This window comes from Strix uralensis, chromosome 9, assembly GCF_047716275.1.
Source record: "Strix uralensis isolate ZFMK-TIS-50842 chromosome 9, bStrUra1, whole genome shotgun sequence".
In the NCBI taxonomy this organism is placed as follows: Eukaryota; Metazoa; Chordata; class Aves; order Strigiformes; family Strigidae; genus Strix; species Strix uralensis.
The window spans coordinates 22891596-22916215 of NC_133980.1; the positions used below are offsets into that span (position 1 = coordinate 22891596).

The 24620-nt window shown below is 40.2% G+C and overlaps 1 protein-coding gene across 1 annotated transcript in view; it reads left to right on the forward strand.

Annotated features, from left to right (window-relative positions):
- Positions 1–24100, forward strand: part of SPSB4 (splA/ryanodine receptor domain and SOCS box containing 4) — a 94916-nt gene extending 70816 nt beyond the window's left edge. The window contains exon 3 of the mRNA XM_074878250.1: positions 22802–24100. Within this exon, the coding sequence (XP_074734351.1) occupies positions 22802–22929 (128 nt within the window). The 3' untranslated portion in view covers positions 22930–24100. The remainder of the gene's footprint in view (positions 1–22801) is intronic.
- Positions 24101–24620: the final 520 nt, after the last annotated feature.

A 24620-nucleotide genomic window follows, 5' to 3' on the forward strand; every position in this document is an offset into this window, starting at 1 on the left:
GATGCACCCTCATCCCACACAGCACCATGTGCTGCGTGATTCACCCTCATCCCACATGGTGCCATGTGCCGCGTGATGCACCCTCATCCCGCACGGCGCAGTGTGCCACATGATGCACCGTCATCCCGCACGGCACAGCACTACTGCAGCCTCACGTTTCAGAGGAAAAGAAATGGCAGGTTGAGAACTGATCTGAAGACAGATAATATGGACAAAATTTCAACCAAAGGCCACAGCTTTGTTTAACTGACCAGGCAATTTCTGAAGGGATTTAAAGATTCCCAAGAAAAACGGTTCATACCTTGAGACCTGCTGCCTTTGAACAACATTTCTGTCTGGAACAGAGTAGTGGCAAGTTTTAATTCGGGAGGTTGTCACTCACCCATAAGCTTTAGAGCCAGGGAAAGGGGTCATGGAGCCAACTGCTCAGAGCAGGAGTCAGATCTGTCCAGGAAGAGGAGCCACCTCTTCGGGCAACCCTGTGTCGCCTGCCCTGCTCTGCCCTCGCCACAGCGCTCCTGCCTGTGCCCCGCTCAGAGTCTGCTTGGGAGCTGCGAGCCAGCACAGACTCAGCATGAAAACTGTTTTAAAGGCACATTTTACATTGGTCCATGGTAATAGTGGGTACATTTTACAGCAGGAGTAAATTTAAAAGAAAAAAATCAATTAATTAAAAAGGTGTGTTTTGCTAGGTTCCACTGTTCATCAGAGATCTTTTCAAAACCAGTTTAATTTAAATGGACTTTGAACAGAAGCCAACCAGAAGTTTACTGCAGAAATGCAGAGCAACTTCTCTGTAGGTCAGACGATATTTCTCTTTAGATTATAGCTGTATATTTGGTGTTTCATTTTCCAGTGCCTGTTTGAGTAATAAGAGAGGACAGAAAATAAAAATTTTTGCTTATCACTTTTCCAATTTACCCAATCTAGTTAGAGATGTTAGGGCTGACCCTTTACTATTCTTTCTAGTAGTTGTTACAAGGGAAAGAAACTTAGGCTGCTCTAAGATAAGGTTCAATCAGTGAATGAAATAGTCTATATTACATTTTTTACAGTAGCACAATAGCAAACTCAATGACCCAGTCTTTTTTTTTTTTTTTAAATGGCTTCTGTTCATCTGCCAGAAGACTTAGTTGTTCTGGGTTGAATGGTTTTAGCATCCTTCCCACATACACCCTTCCTATTCTAAAAGTATTGAATGATGAAACTCCCATACTCTGGTTTAAGAGGTTATTCCACAGCTCATTTCTGATACTCATTTTAGACCACTTTTGTTTCCAGAGTTGTATGATTTCCTAACCAGTTGCTCTTCATGCTGAGAGCTGTGACATTTGATTTTTGTCTGTCCCATCATCACCTCATTATTGCTTTCATTTTAACAAATTCTATGGTGTGAGTTCTTTTAATCTCTCCTTCCAAGCTAAATTTAGTCAATCTTAAATCAGGCTTAAATGTTGAATTATTGCATACAAATGTTAAAACATTAGAAGTGCACTAATGTAATCCATTCATATACCATATACTACAGTTTAATGCTTCTGCACTAGGAAACTGGATTAGGGATTTCATTTTACACCAAAATTGAGAAATTGAAGGCTGTTTTTTCTCCTTGTTTCAAGCTGGAAGGAGCTAAGGGTATGGCTGAGCTTTGCCTTTGACTCACGCTCCATAATTCACTGCCGACACTTTCTGTGTCCATCCCCTTGACATGTTTTGCTGCCCGTTTTCAGAACAAGCCATCTGTTATGCTCTCAGTATATTTCACAATCACTTTTATTCAAGTATGGTGAAAGCTGCTGAAGGAAGAGATTTTTTTTCAGGCACTTAAGTCTGACTAAGTGGAATGAGTGATGTCTAGCTTTGCTCCTCAAGACTGAATGGTTTTATAATGGAATTAGGCTGGGCACATCCAAACCAGAGCACTCCAGTGTTGTTCCTGCCTGCATGAACAGCCATTGTGATTCTTTCCAGCTTGTCATGATAAACCAAACTAAGATGGTATTCATCATATGAAAAAATAATTTGACAGGCATTTTTGCTACTAAGTTAGCACTAAAAATTTTGCCAGCAATACTCAGGCTCTTTTGGTGCTGGCAAATGAGTAACCTCATCTCTGGGCTTATTTGCAGAAACTGCTGGCACTTAGGTGAGCCCTTTTAATCTACTTCAGAAGAATGCTCCAAAGGCATGGTTTTTTGGGGTTTTTGTTGATTATTGTTTTTGTATGGTTTTGTTTTAATTTGGTGGTTGTGCTTCAAAGGCAGGAATGCTGACAGAGTAATGGAGAGCTCTTGGTAAATGATTTAAACCATGGTTGCCGCAGCTTGTTGAATATTGTCTTCATATTTTACCTTTTATGAGCAGTGATTGAGTGTAAGTGAAGGTGAAGCTTTATTTTAGATTAGACAGACTTGCAGTGGGTCAAGCTGTGTTGGTTTGCAGTTGCTGTTCCCAGCTTTCCTTGGCCGCTGTGCAGCAGGCCAGGCAGGCAGGGCACGTGTGTGGCCGGAGGAGGAGGGGAGCGGTGACATTCCCGGAGCCCTCACTCCCTCCCTCTGTGCAGAGCCAGGTTGGTTCCACAGCCTGCTCACTGGGGACACGGTACTTCTGTCCCAGTCACTTGTGGGGTGCGTGACCCACGTGAACAGCCCACAGGATAAGCACAGTAAACTGTGTGCTTACCTTACTCTTGCTTCAGGAGTCAACAGGTGTTACAGTTCATTTATCCAGCTTGGGTATCATAGCATCTCTTCTGTATTCTTGAAAAATAAAGAAGTAATTGTGTCTCAATTGCTCATTTTTATTGGTAAAAAGAAAGAAACAAGCATGCGATTTAATACATTAACTGCCTCCCTCCCCGTTTCTCCTGAGTGGCACGGCTGGTTTCTTTTCTGAACTTCTTTCCTTGGTATTGTTTTTAACTGAGCAAACCTCATTTCATGGAGGAGGCACTGCAAAGTGCTCATTCTCTTAATATCTTTAGAGATTTTCCTCACTGTGTGAAAACTGCTGTAATGGAAGCTGGTCTGACAGAAAGGTCACATCCTTTTAATGACTTGCTTTTTACTTTTCTGTCTCAGTAACAGCAATAGGAGAACCGAAAAGTCTTTGGATACTGGTCTTTAACATGTGTGCTTTGGAAAGGAAATGTGGTTTAGTTTTTTTTTTCCAGTGAGGAAGGCAGATAATGTTGATGCACTGTCAAATGTTGCTAACAGGACAGAGGTCCACTCTGAGCTGTGCTCGTCTGCTGCCAGAATCTGTTAAACTACATTGCTGTATCACAGGGTGATTTTTTTTTTTGGAAAAAAACCAAACCAAACCAAAAAAACCAAACCCACAAAACGACCCTCTAAAATTAAAATGTGGCTTTGTGAAGTAAAAATTGTGTTAAAAACAAAATTAGGGGTGTAAAGTCTAGTACACTTCTCATGTTGTCATCTGACCATCTCTTCAGTGTTAGAGTTTATCAGGGAAAGGAGCGGCACAGAGCCCCTGGGTGGCAGAGCAGGCTTGCCTCCTTGGCACGTGGCCCTTGGCTTGCCTATACCAAACAGGTTGCCAGTGCTAAAGGCAATTCCCTTTGGACTGGAGTGGCTTCTCTGGTGCGTGTGTTGGGCAAAAGATCCACCAAACTCCTTGTGTGGCTCTGTGTGGGTGTTTGCTTCTGGACAACAAGACTCTGGATCTATTTCATGTCAGTTGAGTTAATTGTAGTAACATGTGCTTGTGGCCTTTCATTCACACAGGGGGATTTCTCGGCTCTTCAGGCCTGTATTATGCACACACAATATTTGGCAGGGTTGTCTGCCAGTTTCGACCACATCTCGTGTCCAGCACATTCCAAATGTGATCCATGGCAAGACAAACATTGCACCTAGCTCAGCCTCTTGAGCTGAATCTTAGCTGCTTCAGCAGTTGAAACAGAGGGCATAGATGGACGCCTACATCTAAATGTAGCTCTCCACTGAATTCCAAAGCAGAGGGCCCCCCAGGGACATGTTGCCAGAAAGGTTGGACCAGATGATCCTTGAGGTCCCTTCCAACCTGGTATTTTATGTCAGGTCAGATTGCAGCGCAAGTATGTCAGTTCAGAAATGGCTCAATGTTGCTGTGCAGTGTGATGAACACACCTCCTCTCCGTACATACATGCGGTATTGCTAAGTGGGTTACAGTAACCTGTGTGGTTTGGCCAACATCACGTAGGAAATGTGTCAGAGCTAGGAATAAGTCCTCTGTGACTGCCATGTTTTCATGTGTGTGGTGGTTTGGTATTCACAAAGCCTTCAGATTCCCAAAAAACACTGTGGTTCTTTTTACAGTGTTGAAATAATGATTTTTGTAGTGTTTTGTTGGCCCAGGGTAACCAACCCTGACATGCATTTACACCCAATGCCCACAATCTAAGTGATGCAAGATGATAATTTGTTTCTCTGATGCTGTTTTTTATTAGTTAGATGTATAGTTTTAAATTGATGACACTGTATTTTGTTATTCCTACAGATGTGATCAATAACTTCTCAGTGCTATTTCATTGTACGCCTAATATCCAAAGTTAGATACCTGAAAATTTGAAGTGCAAATGAAACAATCACTGGACCTGAGTGAACATGGCATGCTCTGTCCTACGCCTTTCCTGTTATTTTCCTAATTTCTGTCACCACTTAAAGGAAACTAAAATGTCTCTGGTGTGTGTAAATCATCCTTTAGTAGTAAAGTAAACCAGTGCATTGGTTGATGCCAGGTGAAAGTATTTACCACTGCCTGGTCCTTGCGTGTGTTTACATCTCTGCTGGTTTAGGAACGCTGCTCCCAGGCTGACGGCCTGTCAAAGTGCTCAGCTTCTATGGTGACTTCCATTAGTGATGCGCAGTCTCAGTTGTACTTAAGCTATTCTTTCCTTTCTGCAACATCTTTCTATAAATACTTTGAAAGCATTTTAATGCATTATTCTTAACCTGCAGTGACCATCCTGGAACAAAAGATTTGAATAGCGGATTATTAATAAAGGAATGAATACTCACAGGCCAAAATCGGAGGATGTATTGTGTAGGAGAAGCTCTTGTGGGGCAGAAAGTGTACCTGCTGTCTTGTATCAGAGCTCCAGCATTTTGAAAGGTACTGCCTGTTGTCTGACCACAGGTCAGATGCTCTTATATTCGAATTTAAAAAAATATTTTGCTGTTATTTGACAAGCCATTTTGAAGCCAAGTGAACTAATCTTTGCATAGCATTTTGATGCATTCCCCAAAGCTTTGTTCAACCCTGTGATGTTTGTTCTGTTTCAAATGTAGCAATTTTCCAAAATAAGGGCTAGTTTAACTTCCTGTTACTATGGCCATTAATCCGTGTAACATATAATTAATATAGAAAAAGCAATATATAGTTTGCTTCTGCAGATAGACCACAGTATTTTATTTTAAAGAGTCTAGTAAAACTCGATGGTTTACCACTTAGGAACATAACTTAAGTGTTCAGAGTCCATGGTATTTCCCCAGAGTGATTTATAATACAGCAAGAAATGGAAACCTTAAGAAAAGGGAGGATGGTTTGGATGGGAATACTTAAAATTTCTTGGCAGATGCTTACTGCTGGGGAAGCTTAGGTTTTTTCTCTTTCCTTCTGGGAATAAGAGATTTCAAGGAGGAAATGGCTGATCTGGGTTCCCGAGAGTGTTTCTGAAGGGAGGCTTAGAGAGCAACCTCATTTACATTGCAGACCACATCCCTGTGAAAAATGTAGCATGCGCTCTTGACCTGCTGAGGTTGGCTGGTGCTTTTGGGAACAGAGCCACAGCTGCCTGACAAGAGCGGCTGGCACCACTGCCCGAGTGGGGCTCCCTGCGCTGCAGAAAGCTCGTCGTTGAGTGGTAATAAATAGCCTTTTTCTGTTGGAGAGAATGGAGTCACATAGGTGCAACTGGAAACTTACGTTCTTATTTCTGAAAGCCAAGGCTGAAGACTTGCATAAGATTTAAAGCGTTCTGGCATTGCACGAAAAGTGCCATTTTGCTCTTATCAGATGAACTTTAAGGTTTTTGAAGTGATATTTTAAATTCTCACAAATGGTAGATGCAGACAGGCATCCTAGTTGTTATATTTTTAAAAAATACTGAATTACCAGCATTATGAATTGTTTATGGCACCTGGGGGAATCATTATTACTTGAATTTCTGATAACAGCTCTGAGTTTTATCTTCTTTTGAGCAGAGCTTCCCAAAGACCTGATTTAATGCTGTGGTAGGTAGATCTTTACTAAGGCTCTGCAGGATTAAGATCATACACTGCGTTACATCTGCAGAGGGCAACTTGCACAGAGCAAGAGGCAGTTTTCAGGGATCCTGGAAAGAGTCGGAGGCTTCAGAGAGCTGCTGGTTTGCTTACTTTTTATAATCTTTGTCCCTGCTTCATGAGCTCTAGATTAGTTTGTGCATGCAAATATAATTAGTTTGGACATCAATACTAAAGTTTTAGTGGCGGATTGGAAATTTATTATGGATGTGTTTCATCTGTATGGCAGTGGGTTTAGCTGTATAGTAGCAGTGTATTTGTGGCCCTCATTTTAATTATTATATGTCTAATGTACAGTGTTGCCCAGGAGGCGTGTTTTGGAAAAACAGGAAAGCCAAAGCATGGCAAGTGTCAATGTGGCTACCTTCCAACCAAAAATAAATTTGGCATTGCCCTCTAAGGACTTTCTATGTGTTGATGTTTGCTTTCATTTTCTCTGATGCTCAGCTTTGGCCTGGATAGGCAATGGAAAAGAAATGCCCCAAATCAGAACTTTGGCTCTGAAATTGGTTTTCAGGAACAAGACAGGCAGTAGCTATTTGGAAGAACAGCACTGAAGCACAGAAGTCTGTTGAGAGCCACCAGCACCTGAGAGTCACTAAGCGCTGGGAACTTACGGAAGATAGAAATACATGAAGGCTTGCTCTAAAGTCCTTTCTTTCTAAAAAGAGATTTACAGCTGATAAATCCCCTACTGTCCCTCTCCCTTCCCCCTCTGCTGCGTTTGTCCTTAGAGGAACCACAAGTCCCGGCCTTGATCAGAATTCTGATCAGAATTCTGGTGGGAAGCAGCATGGTTTAACTCCGGTAGCTCAGGGAAGAATTGCGTCACTGCTGCCAAGAGCACGGCGAAACCTGGAATGAGGCAGAAGTCTGTGCAGATTACTATCCTTAGAAAGGAAATAACTTGCTGTTATGAAGCAAAAAAATATTTTTAAAAGTTAGGTGAAGAACTTTTAGGAACAGAATTTGCAGACACAAAATTTCAGAGCAGGCCTTTGAAAGAGCTATGGTAGTCGCCAGAAGGTGGCAGTTGTATATGAAGACAACTTTGGTCTGTTCTATGTTCTCATTTCGTGATTAACAGGCAACTCAGCCTTTTGAACTTTCTAGATTTGTGGGCTTTCTTAGACCATGCACTATTATTTGGGAATGTGTTCTCATTTCAGGACTTGTTGAAAGTGGTCTTTCATTAACAAAATTCTGTAACCAGGATGTCTTCATAAAGTGCTTCCCAAAAGTGAGAGAGATTTCATTCGGATATTCTAAATAGCCTCAAAGAGAATCAGTTTTTGTGAGACATCCATGTTTGAATGGACCAAGCTAAATCTTTCATCAAAATTGGCCAAAGCCCATAAAGAAAAATGCACATAAAATTAATTGAGCTTTACGTACTTGAAAGCAAGGATTCAGTCCTGCTGTGACCACTGAGCACAGAAGAGGAACAGACGGTTTGGGAACAGGCAAAATTTTGTGACCTTTTCTGTCAGTGGTAATTGCTAAATCCATATGGATATTTGATGAAATGAGAAGTATTATGCACAATTGTCTTCTGAAAAATGCGATGCATCTAAGAAATGAGTAGATGAAATGTTTTTGTTGGGCCTGTCTTCACATTGTGCTGGAAGGTTACAAACGCAGTGTGCCAAGTGCTAGTCCGTACTGGAAATCCGGACACAAGGGCTGTGGTCTGCTTTCACCGCAGGGCGACTTTTGCTCTTCTGTGAGATCTTCAAGCAGTGATACAAGTTGCTCTCTATGAAGTTTGCTTTTGCTCAAGCATAGAAGTTCTTGTTCAAAGCTGTATGGGAGAGAGGTGCAGGAGTTTTGAACAATTGTTGTCTGGCTTTGATGTTTTAAAAGGAAGAATACCCTGGAAGGTCAGTTTTAATTGATGTTCTCTAACAAGAGAAAGGCAGTGATGAATACATAGTCCTGCTTTTGTCTTTGAAAGGTATATCAATAAAGCAAATCATATGAAAACATTTCCCTTCTTTACTGAGCTGGAAAGTTACCTTAGAGACAGTGAAAGGAATATTTCAACTGATACCAGGATCCCAAATATACAAACCCCAGAATTCTGAATTTGCATCAGTAAATAAAATTAAAGTACATACGATAAAAAGATTTCATTCAGAACATGAAGTGCATGACGTCAACATACAAATATGTCATTAATAGCAGAGATGATGTAAAGTAGGTTTGTATTGAAATCAGTACAGTAAACCTTAACACAGAGAAAGGAAAGAAGTCTTTATTTTTCTTTTTTCTTTGTTCATTGACATTTTTCCACTGATCTTAGTGTAGTGCTTACCACTCCCAAGTTGCTTTTGTCTTTGTCGATTAGTAATGTTTTCCTTAGCCCCCTGATCTCCCTGGTCTTCCCAGGCAGGGGATTGGTGGGAGGGAGCATGCCCTCCCCACCTGCAGTCCTGGGAATGTCTGCAAAGGAAACCCGGAGGCGCAGGTGAGGGAGGTCCCAGGTCTCCCCTCCATCGCCAGCAGTGTGGATCTACGGAGTGAGCAGCACGTACAAGAGATGCACTTTGGAGTTGCCGGGGAAGTACTTGGCATGGTCACTGCCCCTCTCTCCTCATTGTCTCTTGAGCTGGAAGTGCTTTCTTGGGAGGATCAAGTTGGTCTGTTTCTCATTGCTGTGGTGCCCCAGGTCTTTGTGTCTCTGCTTTGGTGGTGTTTGCTTCTGTCTCACGACTCTGAAGGAAACCATCTTCCTTGATTTATTAACCCTGTTTTTTGAAGAAGTTTTTCTGATTTTTGGAAGGACAAGAAGGAGATGCAAGACAAGTGTCAGCATTTTGGGAAGTGGGATACATGAGAGGGTCAGGTTACCCTAAACCCATAAGTTTTCTTGTCCCTGGTGCTTGACTACAGGCTTATTGGGGGTTGCAGTTTCAGTTCTGTGTATGGTTGAGTAAGATGTAAAACAAGCACAAGGTCTTGATCTCCCCTCCTGGACAGGAGTAAAAGCATAACCAAAGTAAACAACTAACTAATGTGATGGGTTTAGAGGATGGGTTAAATTGATTGCTCCCTAGGAAGTCTGGTCTGGGTGGCTGTTCCCACCCATATGAAGGACAATTTTGGAAAGCTGTGTGTAGCTTTTTACTCATTGTTCACATGATTAACTTAATTAGTTAAGAAATATCCAAGACATCAAAATGACACGGGCATATTCTTATGCCTGAGGGGTCAGTGTGTATCTCAAAGCTGTGAGTACTTGGAAGAACAAAAAAATCCATTTCATTTTACAGGCAGATTGACCTGCCAACAGGGGAAAAGCGAAATACCTATGGATGGGAGACCCCCACTTAACAGTATTTACCCTGGCAAAATTCCCTTTGGCTTTGCTGACAATGCTGGTGGAGTGAAAAAGTCTGGGTCAACAGGGAGCAGAAAGAATTTGGTGGGAAGCATTCCTTTGTGCTGTGTGTAATTCAGAATGTGTTTTAATATTTTGGGAAGTGGTACTTTTGATTAAATACTGAGTTAAAGAATTTGGTTTGATAATTTAACATTTCATATGTTGCACCAAAGTCACCTAGATTTTAGGTTAAAAAATGGCAAAATATACTGTGCCTGGTGTTTACAGACCCACAGGTAGAAGGGCTTTTCATTTTTAAACCCCAGTTCACTGAGTGACAGTGTTTGCTTTGAGTGTGGGAGCACAGAAGAAAGGGAAGGAGATGGCTGATAAGAGAAGAAAATAAGACATACTTAAATGGTTTAATAGGTCAGAAGATTTGGTTGAAAAGAAAATAGTCATAGTGGAGGGTTTTTTAAAAAATATATATATATAAAAAATATACATGCCACACAAGCATAAAACAGGATTGATATTTGTCTCTCACCCTTTTTCGGTTTTGTAATCACATTAAGAAAAAGATAAAAATTAGTGTTCAAAATATGAGGCTGATAGTAAAGGAGTCTGTCCAGAATGTATTAAAACATAATGGAAATTTAGCATCAAACTGATATTTCACTAATTAAAAACAAAAAACCAAAGAAACAAAAAAACTCCAAAATTCCACAGTTCTTCCCATTAAAGAACTTAATATGTAATTTTGAAACTGTCATATCCCAATCAGTAAATAAAATATCAAAGAAAAAGTTGGCAAAAAATGCCATCCCTTTTTTTGGGGGGCTGGAAATGGCCTCATTGTCTTCACTAAGCTCTGCTGCCTGCTTGACACTGCAATGAATCAAGTCATTTATTGCAGTATCGAAGTATGGGCTTGCATAAACACACTTATTCTTGAAAACCTTAACCTGCATATTTACCAAAGCCTAGATAAGAAAATGTATCCTCTTGTAGCTAAATCCATACTGAAATTATATTTTGTACTAAGAAATTATTGTACATCTGTCCATATGGTAGAATTATAGAAATATTTTGTATGTGCTATTAATCACAGCATTATTAATATAAGTAGAATAATACTAATTCCAGCTCATAGCTGCAATTGTCTATTTCCCTTTGTTTAAATCTAAAATCAAATAGTAACAGCTATTTTGTGTCACTAAACTCCATGGTGTGTTACTGCCACTGAAATAAATAAGTAAAGTATGTGTGTAGGAAGGAGAGGGTGGTTCAGATGTTTCCCTCATATTCATTCCTTTTTACGTTCTTGTGCATGTATGTGGTTTTTATATATATATACACACACACAAACACGTGTATATACACACACGTGCATATAGTACTTAGCTAAGTGCTTCAAGCTACTACCTGAATCTCTTCAGGAATCTGAAAGCACAAACACATAGAAATTGTTATAAGTATTGTAGTACATATCCAATTTCTTTCATTCTAGTTTTTTATTTGAAATCAGCTGTACTAGTGAGTTGATGGGATTCCCTTTCCTACAGAAATAAGGCGTCCAAGTACTTAAACAGGTGAGTGAATTGCTCAGCTTTGCTTTGTTGTTCCCAGATGCAATTTTTTAATTGCCAGCCTTATAGATTGACTTTGGTATCTGAAAATCTAGACAAATCTTTGTTCATAATAGCTTTTCTGCAGGCCAAATGATGCTTTCATTTACACCTGTGCAACTGCATTAGCCAGCTGGCAGCTCGGGCAGAGAGAGCTGGAAAAGGCTGGTTATAGACAAAGCATATTTGATAATGAGTCAGTGAGAAGCAATAAACCCAGACCCTTCGTGGTGTTTTATAGTTCCTTCCAGAGCATAGTCACAGTACTCGGTGGTTCAGCAGCACTTGGTTTTCTCCTCATCTTGTTGGACATCAATGATGTCCTGTGCAGATGGTGGTTATAAAACCACCGCGAGTGGATAACAGAAAGCACGAGGACAGAAGGACCAAGTGTGAAGCTGGGAGGTGTGTGAGGAGGGGAGGGCTGGGGTAAAAGCACCCCTGCTTGCTTCTTTCTGCCCTTCCCTTTATGTCTGAATTAATTGGAACAGCAAGCGAGCACCACTGGGGTAAGACTTGTTGTGTGTAGTTTGAGAGATCCAGAGAAAATGTGTTAGCTGGATCTGGTGCGCTGGGGGAAGACGGGAAAGAAGCCAGGAGTGGTGTGCTGCTGCAGGCCTAGTTCTCCAAGTATATTAAGCAGTGTTGTGAGGAGTAAGATGATGGATGAATGGAGAATGTCATCAGGTTCCACCACAGCTGCCACCTCCTCTTTCAGCTGTTCAGGCCAGAGAAGACAGCTCGGAGAGGGCTCCTGCTGTCCTTGTATCCAGGAGGACCAAGTACTGGAAAGTTCTTCCTAGGGATGCTGCCCTGGAAGTGGAGAAATTCAGTGTGAGCAAAACATGAGTTAGCTATCAGATTCTAGTAATCCCATGTGAAATTCCAGGGCGGGAGGGAGTGTGTGTGTCTTAATGTTTGTTGTCCTGTTGGATCCCTGCCATGCACCCAGGAACAGGAGAAGTCACTTTAGTGGCAAGCCATTCTCCCTAGCACACCTACACCCTCACCTCTCCCTTCCCATCAGTGGGTTTTATGCTGGTGCTTCAGAGACACGGGGTATGATAACACATCACAATACAGTGGCTGTAGGAATGCATAATGCGGAAATCATCTTTCCACACTCTCTCACAAAATGACCAGATGATCTGTAAGGCAACATGGCAGGAGTGCCAGCTGTGGGCAGTGGCACAGCAGGGTGAAATCTCAGAGCTTTGCCAAGGTTGAAAGATGATAACAGGAACTTGTGATGAGACAAGCTGAGCAATGGTGAGTAAGGGCAGCCCTCTGTGCTCTACCGGTAATAGGAGAGTGCATTTGTGTTCCAAATGAATGCTTTAGAAATGTCTTCAGAGAGCATCAGCTGTATTTGCATACCAGGAACGATGATGAATCATAAATTCAGTATGAAAATAATTCAGATTGTCTCTAGTACCCATTTGCTGCTGATAAAGATTATGGTACTTCATAAAAAAATCACTCTCAAGAAATCGAAAATATAAATGGTACTAAACCAATGGGATCAAATTCATTATATTGAGCCTAATTGCAACTTCATTGTTCCAGATTTATTCCAGTGTAATTCTATTAGTATCAAAACTAGAGTAACAAAGTGATGTGTCAGGTCTGTTGTTTGTAGATCTCCCCTAGAGCTCATCAGCTTCTATACAATTCCATTAAAATTTAAATGACAAGCTGCTGCCATTTTTTTGCTTGGTTTGAGGAAATCTGCATATGTTGGAGCCTCTGGGTGATTTAAATTGAAGCAGTTGAGGAAAATGTCGTGTAACAATGATATGAGGAATGTAGTCAAATATTAATTGTCTTAAACAAATCAGCACAATTTGTATTAATTTAAGTAGGAGAGTCATCAGTTCTGTTGCCTGGTCAATATGGTGAAACTTTGAAAAAAGCTGCAATGTGGTGCAGTGTGATGCAGAAGATGCTTTGAATCAATTTAATTGCTGACTAAATGACTTTATTATTTAGTATAATACTAAACATCCATACAGAAAACTACTGTGATAGGTTCCAGCTGAGAAAATATGAGTTGTAAGCAATGGAAATCTTGAATGTGCATGTTTTATTTTAGTAGGGTAGTATTTAGAAATTCTTGTGAGGCTCCAGCATGCTGGGCACAGTACAAGAAAAGATGACAGGGTGTACTTCATTGTCCCACACAATTAATATGCCATACGAAATGCAACAGGTAGATAAAATAGGCCAGTGGGAGAAGGGCAGATGGGGCAGTCAGCATGCAGTTCCAACATTTTGCCCTTTTGCATGCCTCCCTTTCATACATTCATTCTCTCTCAAAAAGGTGGACTTCATTAGCTTAACCCAAAATAAAAATGTGCCCAAGAACAGCTGTGAAAACTTGTAATTTTGAAGTTTAGAATATTTTAATCAGTATGATTAGGTTTCCCACCGAGAAATCTCATCATCTGCTGTAATACTATTAAGGCAGAAATGTGCCGATGAATTGAGGGATAGGAAAAGATTCACCTAAAGTCTCATCCTGATCCCTGCCCCCCCCAAGCAATAAAGACTTGTTCACAGCCATAAAGGTTGTTAAGGTGTGTGCCAGTACATCGGTATTTTATATGCCCATTTCTGAAGCACATTTCATGAAGAGATAAAATGCAAGGAATTGTTTCAGCATATTTCAGTCGTCATGTTGCATATAGTTTGCAGTGTGTGAACTCCTGTTACAATAGTTGTCTGCGATGGTTCGTCCTTGAAACCTGAACTTTCCTTCAACTTTCTCTGTTATTACTTTGCCTGTAAATCTGTCCATAACCCCTGAACAACATTGTCTTTGAACTCCAATGCATCTACTCAGTGAAATTCTCATCCAAGCTTTAATCTTCTCTCACCTTGATATATTTTAACTTCCCTCTTTATGGCCTGGCACACAAGCTGAATTTAATGGTGATAAATGTGTTTCTAAGAGCAAAAGCTATAAAGTATACATCAGAGATTAATCTAAGGCAAATCCTCATTCCCAACATGTTAAACTTGGGGAAGTTTGAGCTGAGAGCAGCTAAGGAGTCAGTGGTTGTATCTTAGGCTCATCTCTAACACCAAGCACTTCATTTTTTTTTTTGTTGGTTTTAAAGACTGTGTATTTATGTTATGTGTCTTTTCTACCACAGAACATTTGGATCATCACTGAAGTAACTGTCTCAATTTACCTTTCTACTGTGTTCAAGAACAAAGTGAAGAGTTGTTTAGTGTGGAAGTATTTATGGGGAGGAGGAGAAGAAGCAAATCAAGGCCAGAAAGCAAATCTTTCTGGCTCATCCTTCCTATTTGCATTTTAGGGAATGAAATCATACGTGCGCTTCCTCTTTCAGAAGGGAAGTGGCCACCATTTTTGCTCTCTGGCAGCATGCAAATCTATCAAGCTGTAGCAAAACCAGCTTATTACAGGGCTTTGCTCCTTTTTAAAGAAGCCACTTGTTTGCTGGTAAAATTCATTATTATCTGGCTCCATTTTGCGGCTTCTGAATTATGTAGAGCAGTACAATTAGTAATCAGTAAATTGGAGAAATTGCTAAAATGTTTTCAAATATGAATCATACCTGTGATTTTTTTTTCTGTTACTGGAAATTGAATTATTATGATGCATATGTACATTTAAATTAGCTGTTGTAATTCAGGAAATGAAGGTTTTCAGGAGAGTTTCCATGATGAAGTTTACTTGTAGATTTGGCCTGGGCCAGACTTTGTATTGTTCCTGTTCTACATATTAAATGTGCTTGATCTAGAGCTCTTTTTAGGTGGATCATAAACCCACGTAGATGGTAAGAGCCGTAGAGCACATTGAGCCCCTCAGAAGAGGGTGTCTACAGATGCATATGTATATGACTCTTTATATACAGCCTTCCTACAAATGTACACAGACAAATTACTTTTCTAGGAAGAACACTCCTATATCCAATATAATCAAAAAAGTGTTTAGGCATATGCTTAAGTCTACTAAATTTAAATCCTTAAGAATAAATTTTAAGCTTGTGTTGTATTCATTGGATTTAGGCATGTGCTCTGGTGCTTGTGAGTCGGGACCAGTTGCTAAGTCTTGTATTTTCTTCATAGGAGATTGCAAACGCTGAAATGCAGAAAAAGTTGCAAGGAGATAGGTACTTGTGATCAAACGAACCCCTAACAAGAGGCCACTGGCTTTTGGGATTGGTTTGTTTTCATTCTGTTCTGCTTTTCAACTCTTTTCCTCTCAAGAAAGCACAGCTGGAGAGCATTAACTGAAAACAAATGATGCTGCAGAATATTTGCTTGTTCATTGCTGATTTTTCAGCTTATTGCTGCTAAATGATGCCTGATTGAAGTTTTAAACTGTGTTTAACTGCATTTAACACTTAAAAGCCAAAGGTATCTGTAAAACAATCCTCCCTGCCCAGCCGTAGACATGCAGAGGAGGAGCAGGGAGGTTTACCCCTGAGTCCTTCCCTCTATTCAAGCTTCCTTGCCTTCCTTTTTCCCTTTAACATACTTAATTTCAAGTACCAAATTTTTGTGGGATGTGGGTTAGCTCAGATAGAGGGGGGTGTTTGGGATATTTTTGTAGTTTTACTTCCCTACCCTGTCTGCTAAAAGCAAGGTGCTGATGTGGTACAACATAAAGCTTTATTTGTTCTAGTAGACAACTGCTGGAGACAGTGGCTGTTTATCAGCCTTGACTGATAACAAAAAAATCTCACCATCTGCCACTGTTATGCTTTTGAAGAAGTGAGCGTGATAGCTTCCAGCTGTATGCGAACAAGCTGCATGGGTGGGAGCGCGATGTCGGAGGGGCTGAAGGAGGGTGTGCGGGTGCTCTGCCTGCGGTAACAGCATCAGCTGCTAACGGTGAGTTTGGAACTTTGTAGCTCCAAAAGCCAGCATAAGTTTGCTAGTGGCCTGCCAGGGGCCACTGCTCTCGCATGGATAAACATGGGAGTTAGACAAAAATGACAATGCTCTTTTGAAAAACCACAGTGTTCCCTTTTGAATTACAGAATTCTTGAGAGCGGTGCTCTGGATCGCCTCTGCTGTAATTAAAGTGTGATGTTCTAAGGTGCTTTGTTTGTATGGTTTGCTGGGTTAGGCTGCAGGGCTTAAAGACATCTGTGGGAAAAATAGATAAGTGATTTCTTTTATCCTGTTATCCTTTGACTGCATTTTCATTGCTGTTAGGAGATTTATTAGCATTTTTTATGACTGGTCATAGCCTGTGTTCTTTAATATATTATTTGCAATTTCATTTCTCTAGATTGTGCCATTGAAGGAACACGACTCAAATTTTCCATCAGTTGCATTGGGGAAGCCATAAATATGTCACAGGGGGTGTATTTATGTACCTTATTATGTGGGGAAAAGAATTTGGCCTGTACTGTGTAAAATTAAAACAATAATTAAGCTTTGGCAGAAAGGTTGGAAGGAAAACTGCTGGCTTACATATATTTGTATGTTTATTGTATGTGATAATTAAATGGTAGTTACAAATTCCTGTATTAGTACCTGGAGGAAGGAGGAAAATTCAAGACAAAGGATTAATAAAACCCCCAACGTGCTGCAGTCTGGAGTGGTGGGCACTCGGGTGCCCTGATGGGGGACAGAGGATTGTCTGTTGGAATAGGTACGTGTCAGGTACCAGAGTGGTGACAAGCTGCAGAGAGAGCTTTCCCTGCCCGCCTGGTTTACAGGAGGCCCACCAGAACAGGGACAGTCTGTCATCTCATATTGGATCCCCTTTCCGTGACAAAGGGTTAATCTTCTGGGGACGTGATCCCTCTGAAGATGATGATGATCGTTGATTGTGGCAAAGTATGAGATTACAATTGAGCAGTGAAGAGAAGTGCAGGGCAGGAACCTGAGTGATGCTGACTTAGTGGTGGCAAAGAGGAGAGGGCAGCAAGGGGCACGGGGCAATAGCCACCAAGTATGTAACGTATAGAAAACCTTCTGCCCAATGAGGCATCACGCAGTTTCCAGGACTCCTCTGTGCGCACATGCTACTTTTGCAAGAGGTTACCTTTACCCGTTCTTGAGGTGGTGCTGCTTCACCCGGCTGCGCTGCCGGGCGAGGGGCGTTCTGGGGGAGGGTTGGGGGTGCCACCGCGGCCTCGTTAATGCACAGGCACGGCACGGCTGGGGAGACGGCACCCGCGCCTTTAATGGGGTGCCTTTGCATCTCTGTCTCGAAACACTGCAGGGGATTTTGGTGGTTTGGTTTTTGGGGGTTCTTTTTGTTGGTTTTGGGTTCTGTTTGTGGTGGTTTTTTTTTTTTTTGTATTTTTTTATCTGACTTTAAAGATACCTTACAGCAGTTGAAAACAGTAACATGGATCACTGAATATACGTGCTTTTTAATAAGTTTAAGGCAAAACATATAAGATAATTTGGTATCTTAAACCTATAAAATAACTAAAAATTCTTAGTTTTTGGTGATGACAATTCTCACAATAACTTCCTTTGTTTTTCAGTCACCTTTAATTTTGCTTTGTGGGGTTTTTTTTCCCCCAGACAACTTTGATGTTATAAAATGAGATAAAAATATGTTCTCCATAGATTAATGAAAGCCACAAACATTATGTGCTGTTACAGCTTTAAAAATTTCTTTTAAAAAATGAGTACTGCCATTTGGTATATAACTGTTGTGTGCTCAAAGCTGCTCTTTTGTCTGAGCCTTATGTAACATTGCAGTTAATAACATTTAGTGTTACTGGATGCTAAATGACTTTAGTATCTCAACTATAAAAGCCTGTTTACAAAGATGAGGCAGTCTTGTTGGAGTGCCAGATTGTTAAATAACTCCAGGTTGCCAAAACGAAATGAACTTTTCAGCTGGTAATGATGTGCAAATTGCCATCGCAGATGCATATTTATTGGAGAAATGCTCACAAGCACATAGTTGTTTCTGGTTACAAATGCTTCTTTGCCTTTGTTCTTAAACCGTCAGTGATACCATTAGAACGAATATATCTATATATATAAACACAGCTATTTTGTGTTATTAATAGCCGCATAGCTACTAAATAGCTATTTTTATTTAATTGATTTAATTAATTTATTGAATAGCTATTTAAGCTATTTTTAAGCTCTTAGCTATTATGTTAAATAGCTATTTAAGCTATTTTGTACACCGCTCGGTGAAATGCAGCTCTGCATGAGAAGAGCAGCTGTTACTGTCTGTGCCTTACCCCCGCTCCCAGGGGTTCAGGTGTAGGCGTGCGTGGGACTGTAGTGTGGGGAGAGGGTGGTTTGTGACAGAGTACCCTGTACTGTGACCCAGGTGGGCCTATTGTAGATACACCTCTGAGAAGGAGTGGAAGCAAAGGTCTGTTTCTTAGTTTTATTGGGGTTTTGTTGTTTTTTTGGTTGGGTTTTGTTTGTTTGTTTTTATGAGCTGCCTTGTAAACCACTGGTACAAAATTGGGAGACATGGGAGTTAAACTCTGACACATAGATTAAGCAGTATTATTTCTTCACTGATTTTCTTTGTCTTGAAAAATAGTTCTCTGTAGTGTGGCAGTTATAAGGAGCTACCTTTGGGAGGAGAGGTTTCATAGTAAACCTTAAATGAGAAGACGATTCCTTACAGTACGTTCAGGATGGCGACGGGAGCTGGCCCGAGGCTCAGTGCGTGTGTTACCCAACAAGCTGTAGCTGCACTTTTCTCTCTGAGCTCTGCTGGAGCCTGAGAGGAAGCGCTGGGTTTCCTGTGCAAAGCTTGCTCCCTTGCCCTGGAGTGTCTCGCTTTGAATTTCTTAGCCTGGTTGGGAATTCAGTACAAAGAGCCATTCTTGTGAATCATGTTTTCTTTACAATTTTGCATTCCTGCTCAGCAATTCATTCTTCCTTTTTCTAATGGCAAGAACATTACTGGAGTTCACATAACTTCAGCAAAGTGGTGGGTTCGTGTTCTTCACTGCCCCAGTTCCATTCCATTGTGGGTTACTCTAAAAATACAACACTTATAATGCATGTTGGGTATACTAAGTAGTGAGATGTTCTGACAATCAGTTAATATCCCTGAATTTAAAAGTTTTTCAAAGGTAAGTGTTTAACGTTGTGAAAGAAAGACTTTTTCAGTAGCCAAACTTACAGCTAACCATGTGGCTTCAGAATATTCATCTTCCTCTCTCTTTCATTATTAGACTATTCCTTCTCATCATTATTTGTATGACCTCAAATGAAAATAACATTTTGGAAGTACTGTTTTGAACGTTTGAATGTGTTGCTGAGTGCTTTGGATACATCAAGTCTGTGTGTGTGTTTTAGGTGGGATACATAGCAATAGATACTCAGGATGGTCAAACTTTTCCTTTCCAGAAGGACTGAGTTACTTGTGATACTTTTATTTCTGACTGAATTTCCTAAAAACCTGAAGCACTTCCAGTGTTTGCATGTGTGTGAAGGAGATGGTTCAGCCCTTACAGCAGATGATGAGCAACCTCTTTGCAGCGGCCCATTTTGTTGCCGGCATGCCGCTGTGCCACCTTCATCCCAGTTCCCTGTCCCCGAGCTCCAGCTCAGGAAATGCCTCGCAACTGGGAATCGGAGCTGTGGTGGGGGCATGGCAGACCCAGGGCTTGGCACCCTGCGCGAACGCCAGGTATTGGCACCCGCTGAATGTTAAAGCATCTCTGCAGTTACCACTTGCTTATGTCCAGACCGCCGGGCAGCGGCCCTGCTGGGGCTGGTGGTGGCAGCCGCCTGGGCCGGGCCTGCTGGGCTGGAGGAGGGTGCGCGGCTCTGTCTTCCCGCTTCAGGGCAGGTGCCGCTGGGTGGGTGCCCAGGTGCCAGAGCTGAGAGGCGCTCCAGGCTGCCGGGCAGCACCGCATCAAAGGGCTGCACAGTCTTTATACAAGCTTTCTTCTGCCTCTTCCCCATATTAATCCAAATGCCTCCCCCTGGAACTCGCCCAGTTTTCAGAACCTAAGTTGTTCTTCTTAAAACCCAAACTTTTCTTCCAAATGATCCTCCTTTGCAAAATATGTAGTAAAAAATGTCAGGTATGATGGATGGGAGAGTGCTTGCATTAAGGTACATACCAAATATTTAAAAGTTCTGCTGAGTAAGACCATCTGAAAATTGTCGGTCTTTAATTTTAAACAGTTTTACATTTATCCCATAAACTATTTTGAAACCTAAAGTGCTTTCCTGAATTTAATTTTTGATCATTTAGTACTACTCACAGCTGCAAAAAGTTTTTACTTAAAATGCTATTATTACAATTTTTCCTCAAGTTCTTACAGCCAGCACCCCACAAAACATAACTTTTATTTAGTATTGTAGGACAAAACTGTTCTAATTCTGTTGTAGGTTTGAACTTCTGTTGGATAGAAAGGAGAATAAAAAGAGTATAGTTAAATTTTCAAGTTGCAAAAACATGTTCATTATGTGTAATTTAGCAGCTGTTGCAAACACTTGGGGGCATTTTCTTTAGCATTTGAAAATTCCCTGTAGAAGTGAAACAAGCATTTCAAGCTTGAAAAATATTTTAACCTTTCCTTAAATTGTGTTTTGAAGTTTAGGATTAACTCTGTGCCTGGCTGCACAGATGGCTATATTTTACATATTCCTTTGTCTAGGAAAAAGAGACCACATGGTCAGTTAATGGTTTTAAACAGTCTTAGTCTTTATTTTACATCTTCTTAATGGGACCGTAGAGATCTGGGAAGATACTCAGAAAATTGTTGTTTATGGTGTAAGACTTGTAAGATGTGTTGTATTCTGTGTCCTGGAACTCATGAGCTATTTTTGCTCCTACTTATTAATCCTGGTTAATGAATTTTACAGCATCATCCCTTAAGATTTAACATTCATAATCCTGGTATGTAAAAAAAACTAAGATCACCAATGTATAGAAAATGTTACTTTATTAGTGGAATGTGAGGGCTCTTGTTTTTTAATCTTTTAATAGCCAAAATCATAGATGAAGTGGATTTTTAAGGAGAAGCAGACTCCTCATCCAAGTCACTGAAGTGGTTATAAAGTTAAATAAGCTTTTTAGTCTTTCATTGTACAACAGAATGCTTTCTAAGCTTTTTGTCTAGACACTTTTAGGAAACACCATAGTGAACTGTGGACTATACAAATCAAATGTGGTGGTGGGATAAATGATGGAAAATCCATTAAGTCAGTGGTATGTCACCAGAGCAGACAATTATAGCATATAAACCAATCCTTAAATCGGATATTTTGTGCTTTGTAATGATTTTTTTTCCAAGTAGGTTTTAAAATAATATCAGCTAAAGGATTGCTAGTTTTAACATAGTTTGTGTAAATTTGCATGTGACACATCAAAGAACTCTTAATAAAACCACTGAGTGCTGTACAGTGTTGAGCACCTGTAAGTAATCTGTCAAGTTTATAAAGGTTATCACTATAATATAGGCACGTGACATTATATTTTTTTCTCCATTTGACGTTATATTTTTTTTTCTCCATTTGAAAGTACCACTAAGGTTTTAAAGGCCACTACTGTTTTATCATGTGAAGAGGAAGAGTTTCCTGTAGTCTTTGAAGCTCTTACCCTTTTAAACCCACATGTGCAACTAAATCCATCTGGTTAAAGTTGTTCTCGAAGATAGTTGTAACTGGTTAAAGACTTTACGGCTTTATTCCAGTTCCTGCTGCAAAAACTTTTCCATGGCAAACTCTGCAATCACAGAGATCGTTCCTGCTACTGTTGGATGGAAATTCTATGATGTTCCTGCAATTCTGTACAAGTCTTTCAGGCCAGCATGGGATATAGGAGTGAGATAGTTTGAGATACTGCAGATCAGTGTTTAGGCTTCCAATCTTAAGTGCTATCAGCCAGGCATTTCTGACAGATACTTAATTCACTTCTATTAAATTAAACTAAGAGCATCTGCAGATGTTGTTTCTATATTTTGGGGGTGTTTATGTATATACATATTAGAACACACACCCTGCCTTCTAGTCAGCTGAATGCTTCTCCCCTAATTTATTCATGGAGGAAAAGCTTAAACTTCCTCTAGATTTTTGAGGGTGTTTTATTTAGTTTTTTGCTTCCAATGGACTTCCTAGAAAGAAAGACTAAGAGAGTGCTGCAGGAAAAGCCGTGTTTGCTGAGAAGTTTGGTTACCCTTGAATACTATCTCCAGTTCCTAAGACACAGAAGGAACTGGTATGTAAAGGTCAGAAGTTGCCAGCGTAGTCCACATTAACATGACATGACAAATGTGTTATAAACAGAGTAGAAGCTCTTTGTCTTGTTAGAAATCTGGAAATGTAATAACTTCTTATGCTGCAATTTGGTAAGCCCGAAGAGTGGTTTTGGATTGTTTTTTTAAGCCTTACAGATAAGGAAGCTCAGTCTGAAACTTTGCAGTTATTAGGGGTGAAATTCATAGAATTCTGTCTTTGCTTCTATTGATCATCTTAATTGCCTGGTGGTTGTCAGGTTTTTCACAATACCATTACTATCTTTATGACTGTTTAATACAATACAGAACCTATGTTAATAAATAAAACATTACCTGTAAATGGACATGCTGAAAAATTAACTCTTTATTTTCTTCTATTTTTTCAGCGGAACCCCTGCCTTTAATGGACTTGTGCCGAAGATCAATTCGTTTTGCTCTTGGCAGAGACCGCGTGCATGACATAGAAATTCTACCTTTGCCTCTGTCTCTGAAAAATTATTTACAGTACCAATAAGACGTCTAGAACCCTCTGGCCTCACATTGGACTACATCAATGCAAATGGCAGAAAATTGTTTACAGCAAAATATAAATCGTCGTGATGGACACTTAAGTGTTATTTAATTTTTAATATATTTTTTTTCTGAACCAGTGAAAGCAGATCACTGGGGGGGGACTACTAAAGAATGTGAAAACATTGATTTGATTAAAATTCATGTATTACCTGTTGCCTGTTGTGTTTACAGTCCTGAAGGCCATTATTTTCATCTCTCATATATTGGTTTATCTTTGTTGCCTCTGATAAATGCCAATAGAAAATCTGACCTGCAAGATCCACTGTCATGCAGGACAGAGCATTCTTCAATAATGTGATTTTTTTTTTTCTTTCTTTCTCCTACACCTCACCCCAATAGATAAAAATAAATTAACAAAGGAAAAATCTTGACAGTAACTTTTGAAAAATATTTAAACCTTGCCTTTGGTATCCAGAGTTGTTGAGAGCTTTGAGTGTTCAGCACTCAACATTATCAGGCCTATCTTATCTAAAAGTTCTAACATTTAAAAAAGCAGATTATTGTCTAGAAGAAGACTACGTGATTTAAAAACATGAGAGGAAAAGAAACTGGTATATGTGTCAGATCAATTTTTGGACGTGGTAGCAGTAAGATGCAGTCCATGTTTTCAAGACCAAATCTAGTCCCTCCAAAGTTCTGCAGTTTGTAACAAAGTGTTCACTATCCCAAGAATTTAGGATATTCGTATTTTAGAAAGCTTGTCACTTTTTTTATTTGAACAAATTTATAATTTTTATGTGGTATGAACTCTAAGTACTTGGTTCTCTTTTTAATGTATGTGTGGTTATGTTTATTTATCTGTTTAGAGTCTGTGGAGTTCTCATTTAACTGTTTCCCATCTTGGGGTGACTGATTTTGTTTTTTTCCCCAGCTTCACCTGAAATGTATTAATTTTTCAGGCTCATCCCATTTTTTTAAGATGCTGCTTTCTATTTGCATTTCTTACATGTTTCAAGTTATCTGCCTGATCAGTTATCTAGTTTTTAAACTGGAAGTTGTTGTTGTGGCAGGATGTCAAATGTTTAGACTGAGCTGCCTTCAGCATATTTTAATGTGAATTTACTGATGAATGAGGAGAAAATTTCTAATAAAGTCTACTGTCCAAAATAAAACTCCTGTCTCCTTTGATGAAGTGTTAAATAACATAGCACTGCAGAGTTGAAGTTCACTTTCTCCTGCAGCTTTGCAAATGTTTCTGTTCAGCACTTCTTTGGAATTGTTGCTTTGGGTTGACGTGCGAGTGACATCGCAGGCAATGTCACGTCCTGTTCCTGATCTATCCCACTCACTCTGAATGTAGCTTTACTCTTGCTTTTAACAGAATTCTGGCCAGAGTCCTCTAAACAAAACCTCAGTTCTGTGCGAAGTTGCACTTTGAGACTCCGTGCTTTTGAGGTGGGTTGAAGTTTGACCGCTGTGCACTGATGATGCAGGCAGAACCACTGAACCACAGATGGCTGCCCTGCTCTCAGGCACCCCAAGGAACAGAATTACAGTTTCAGTCGGAAAAGAGAAACGTGAGATAAGCAAGATACCACAACAGGAGCAAGAGTGGAAGCATAAGGGCAAGGTAACACAGGGATGTCAAAAGTGAAATAACAAGTATTTGCTTCTCTGGGCTTAACTGTGTAC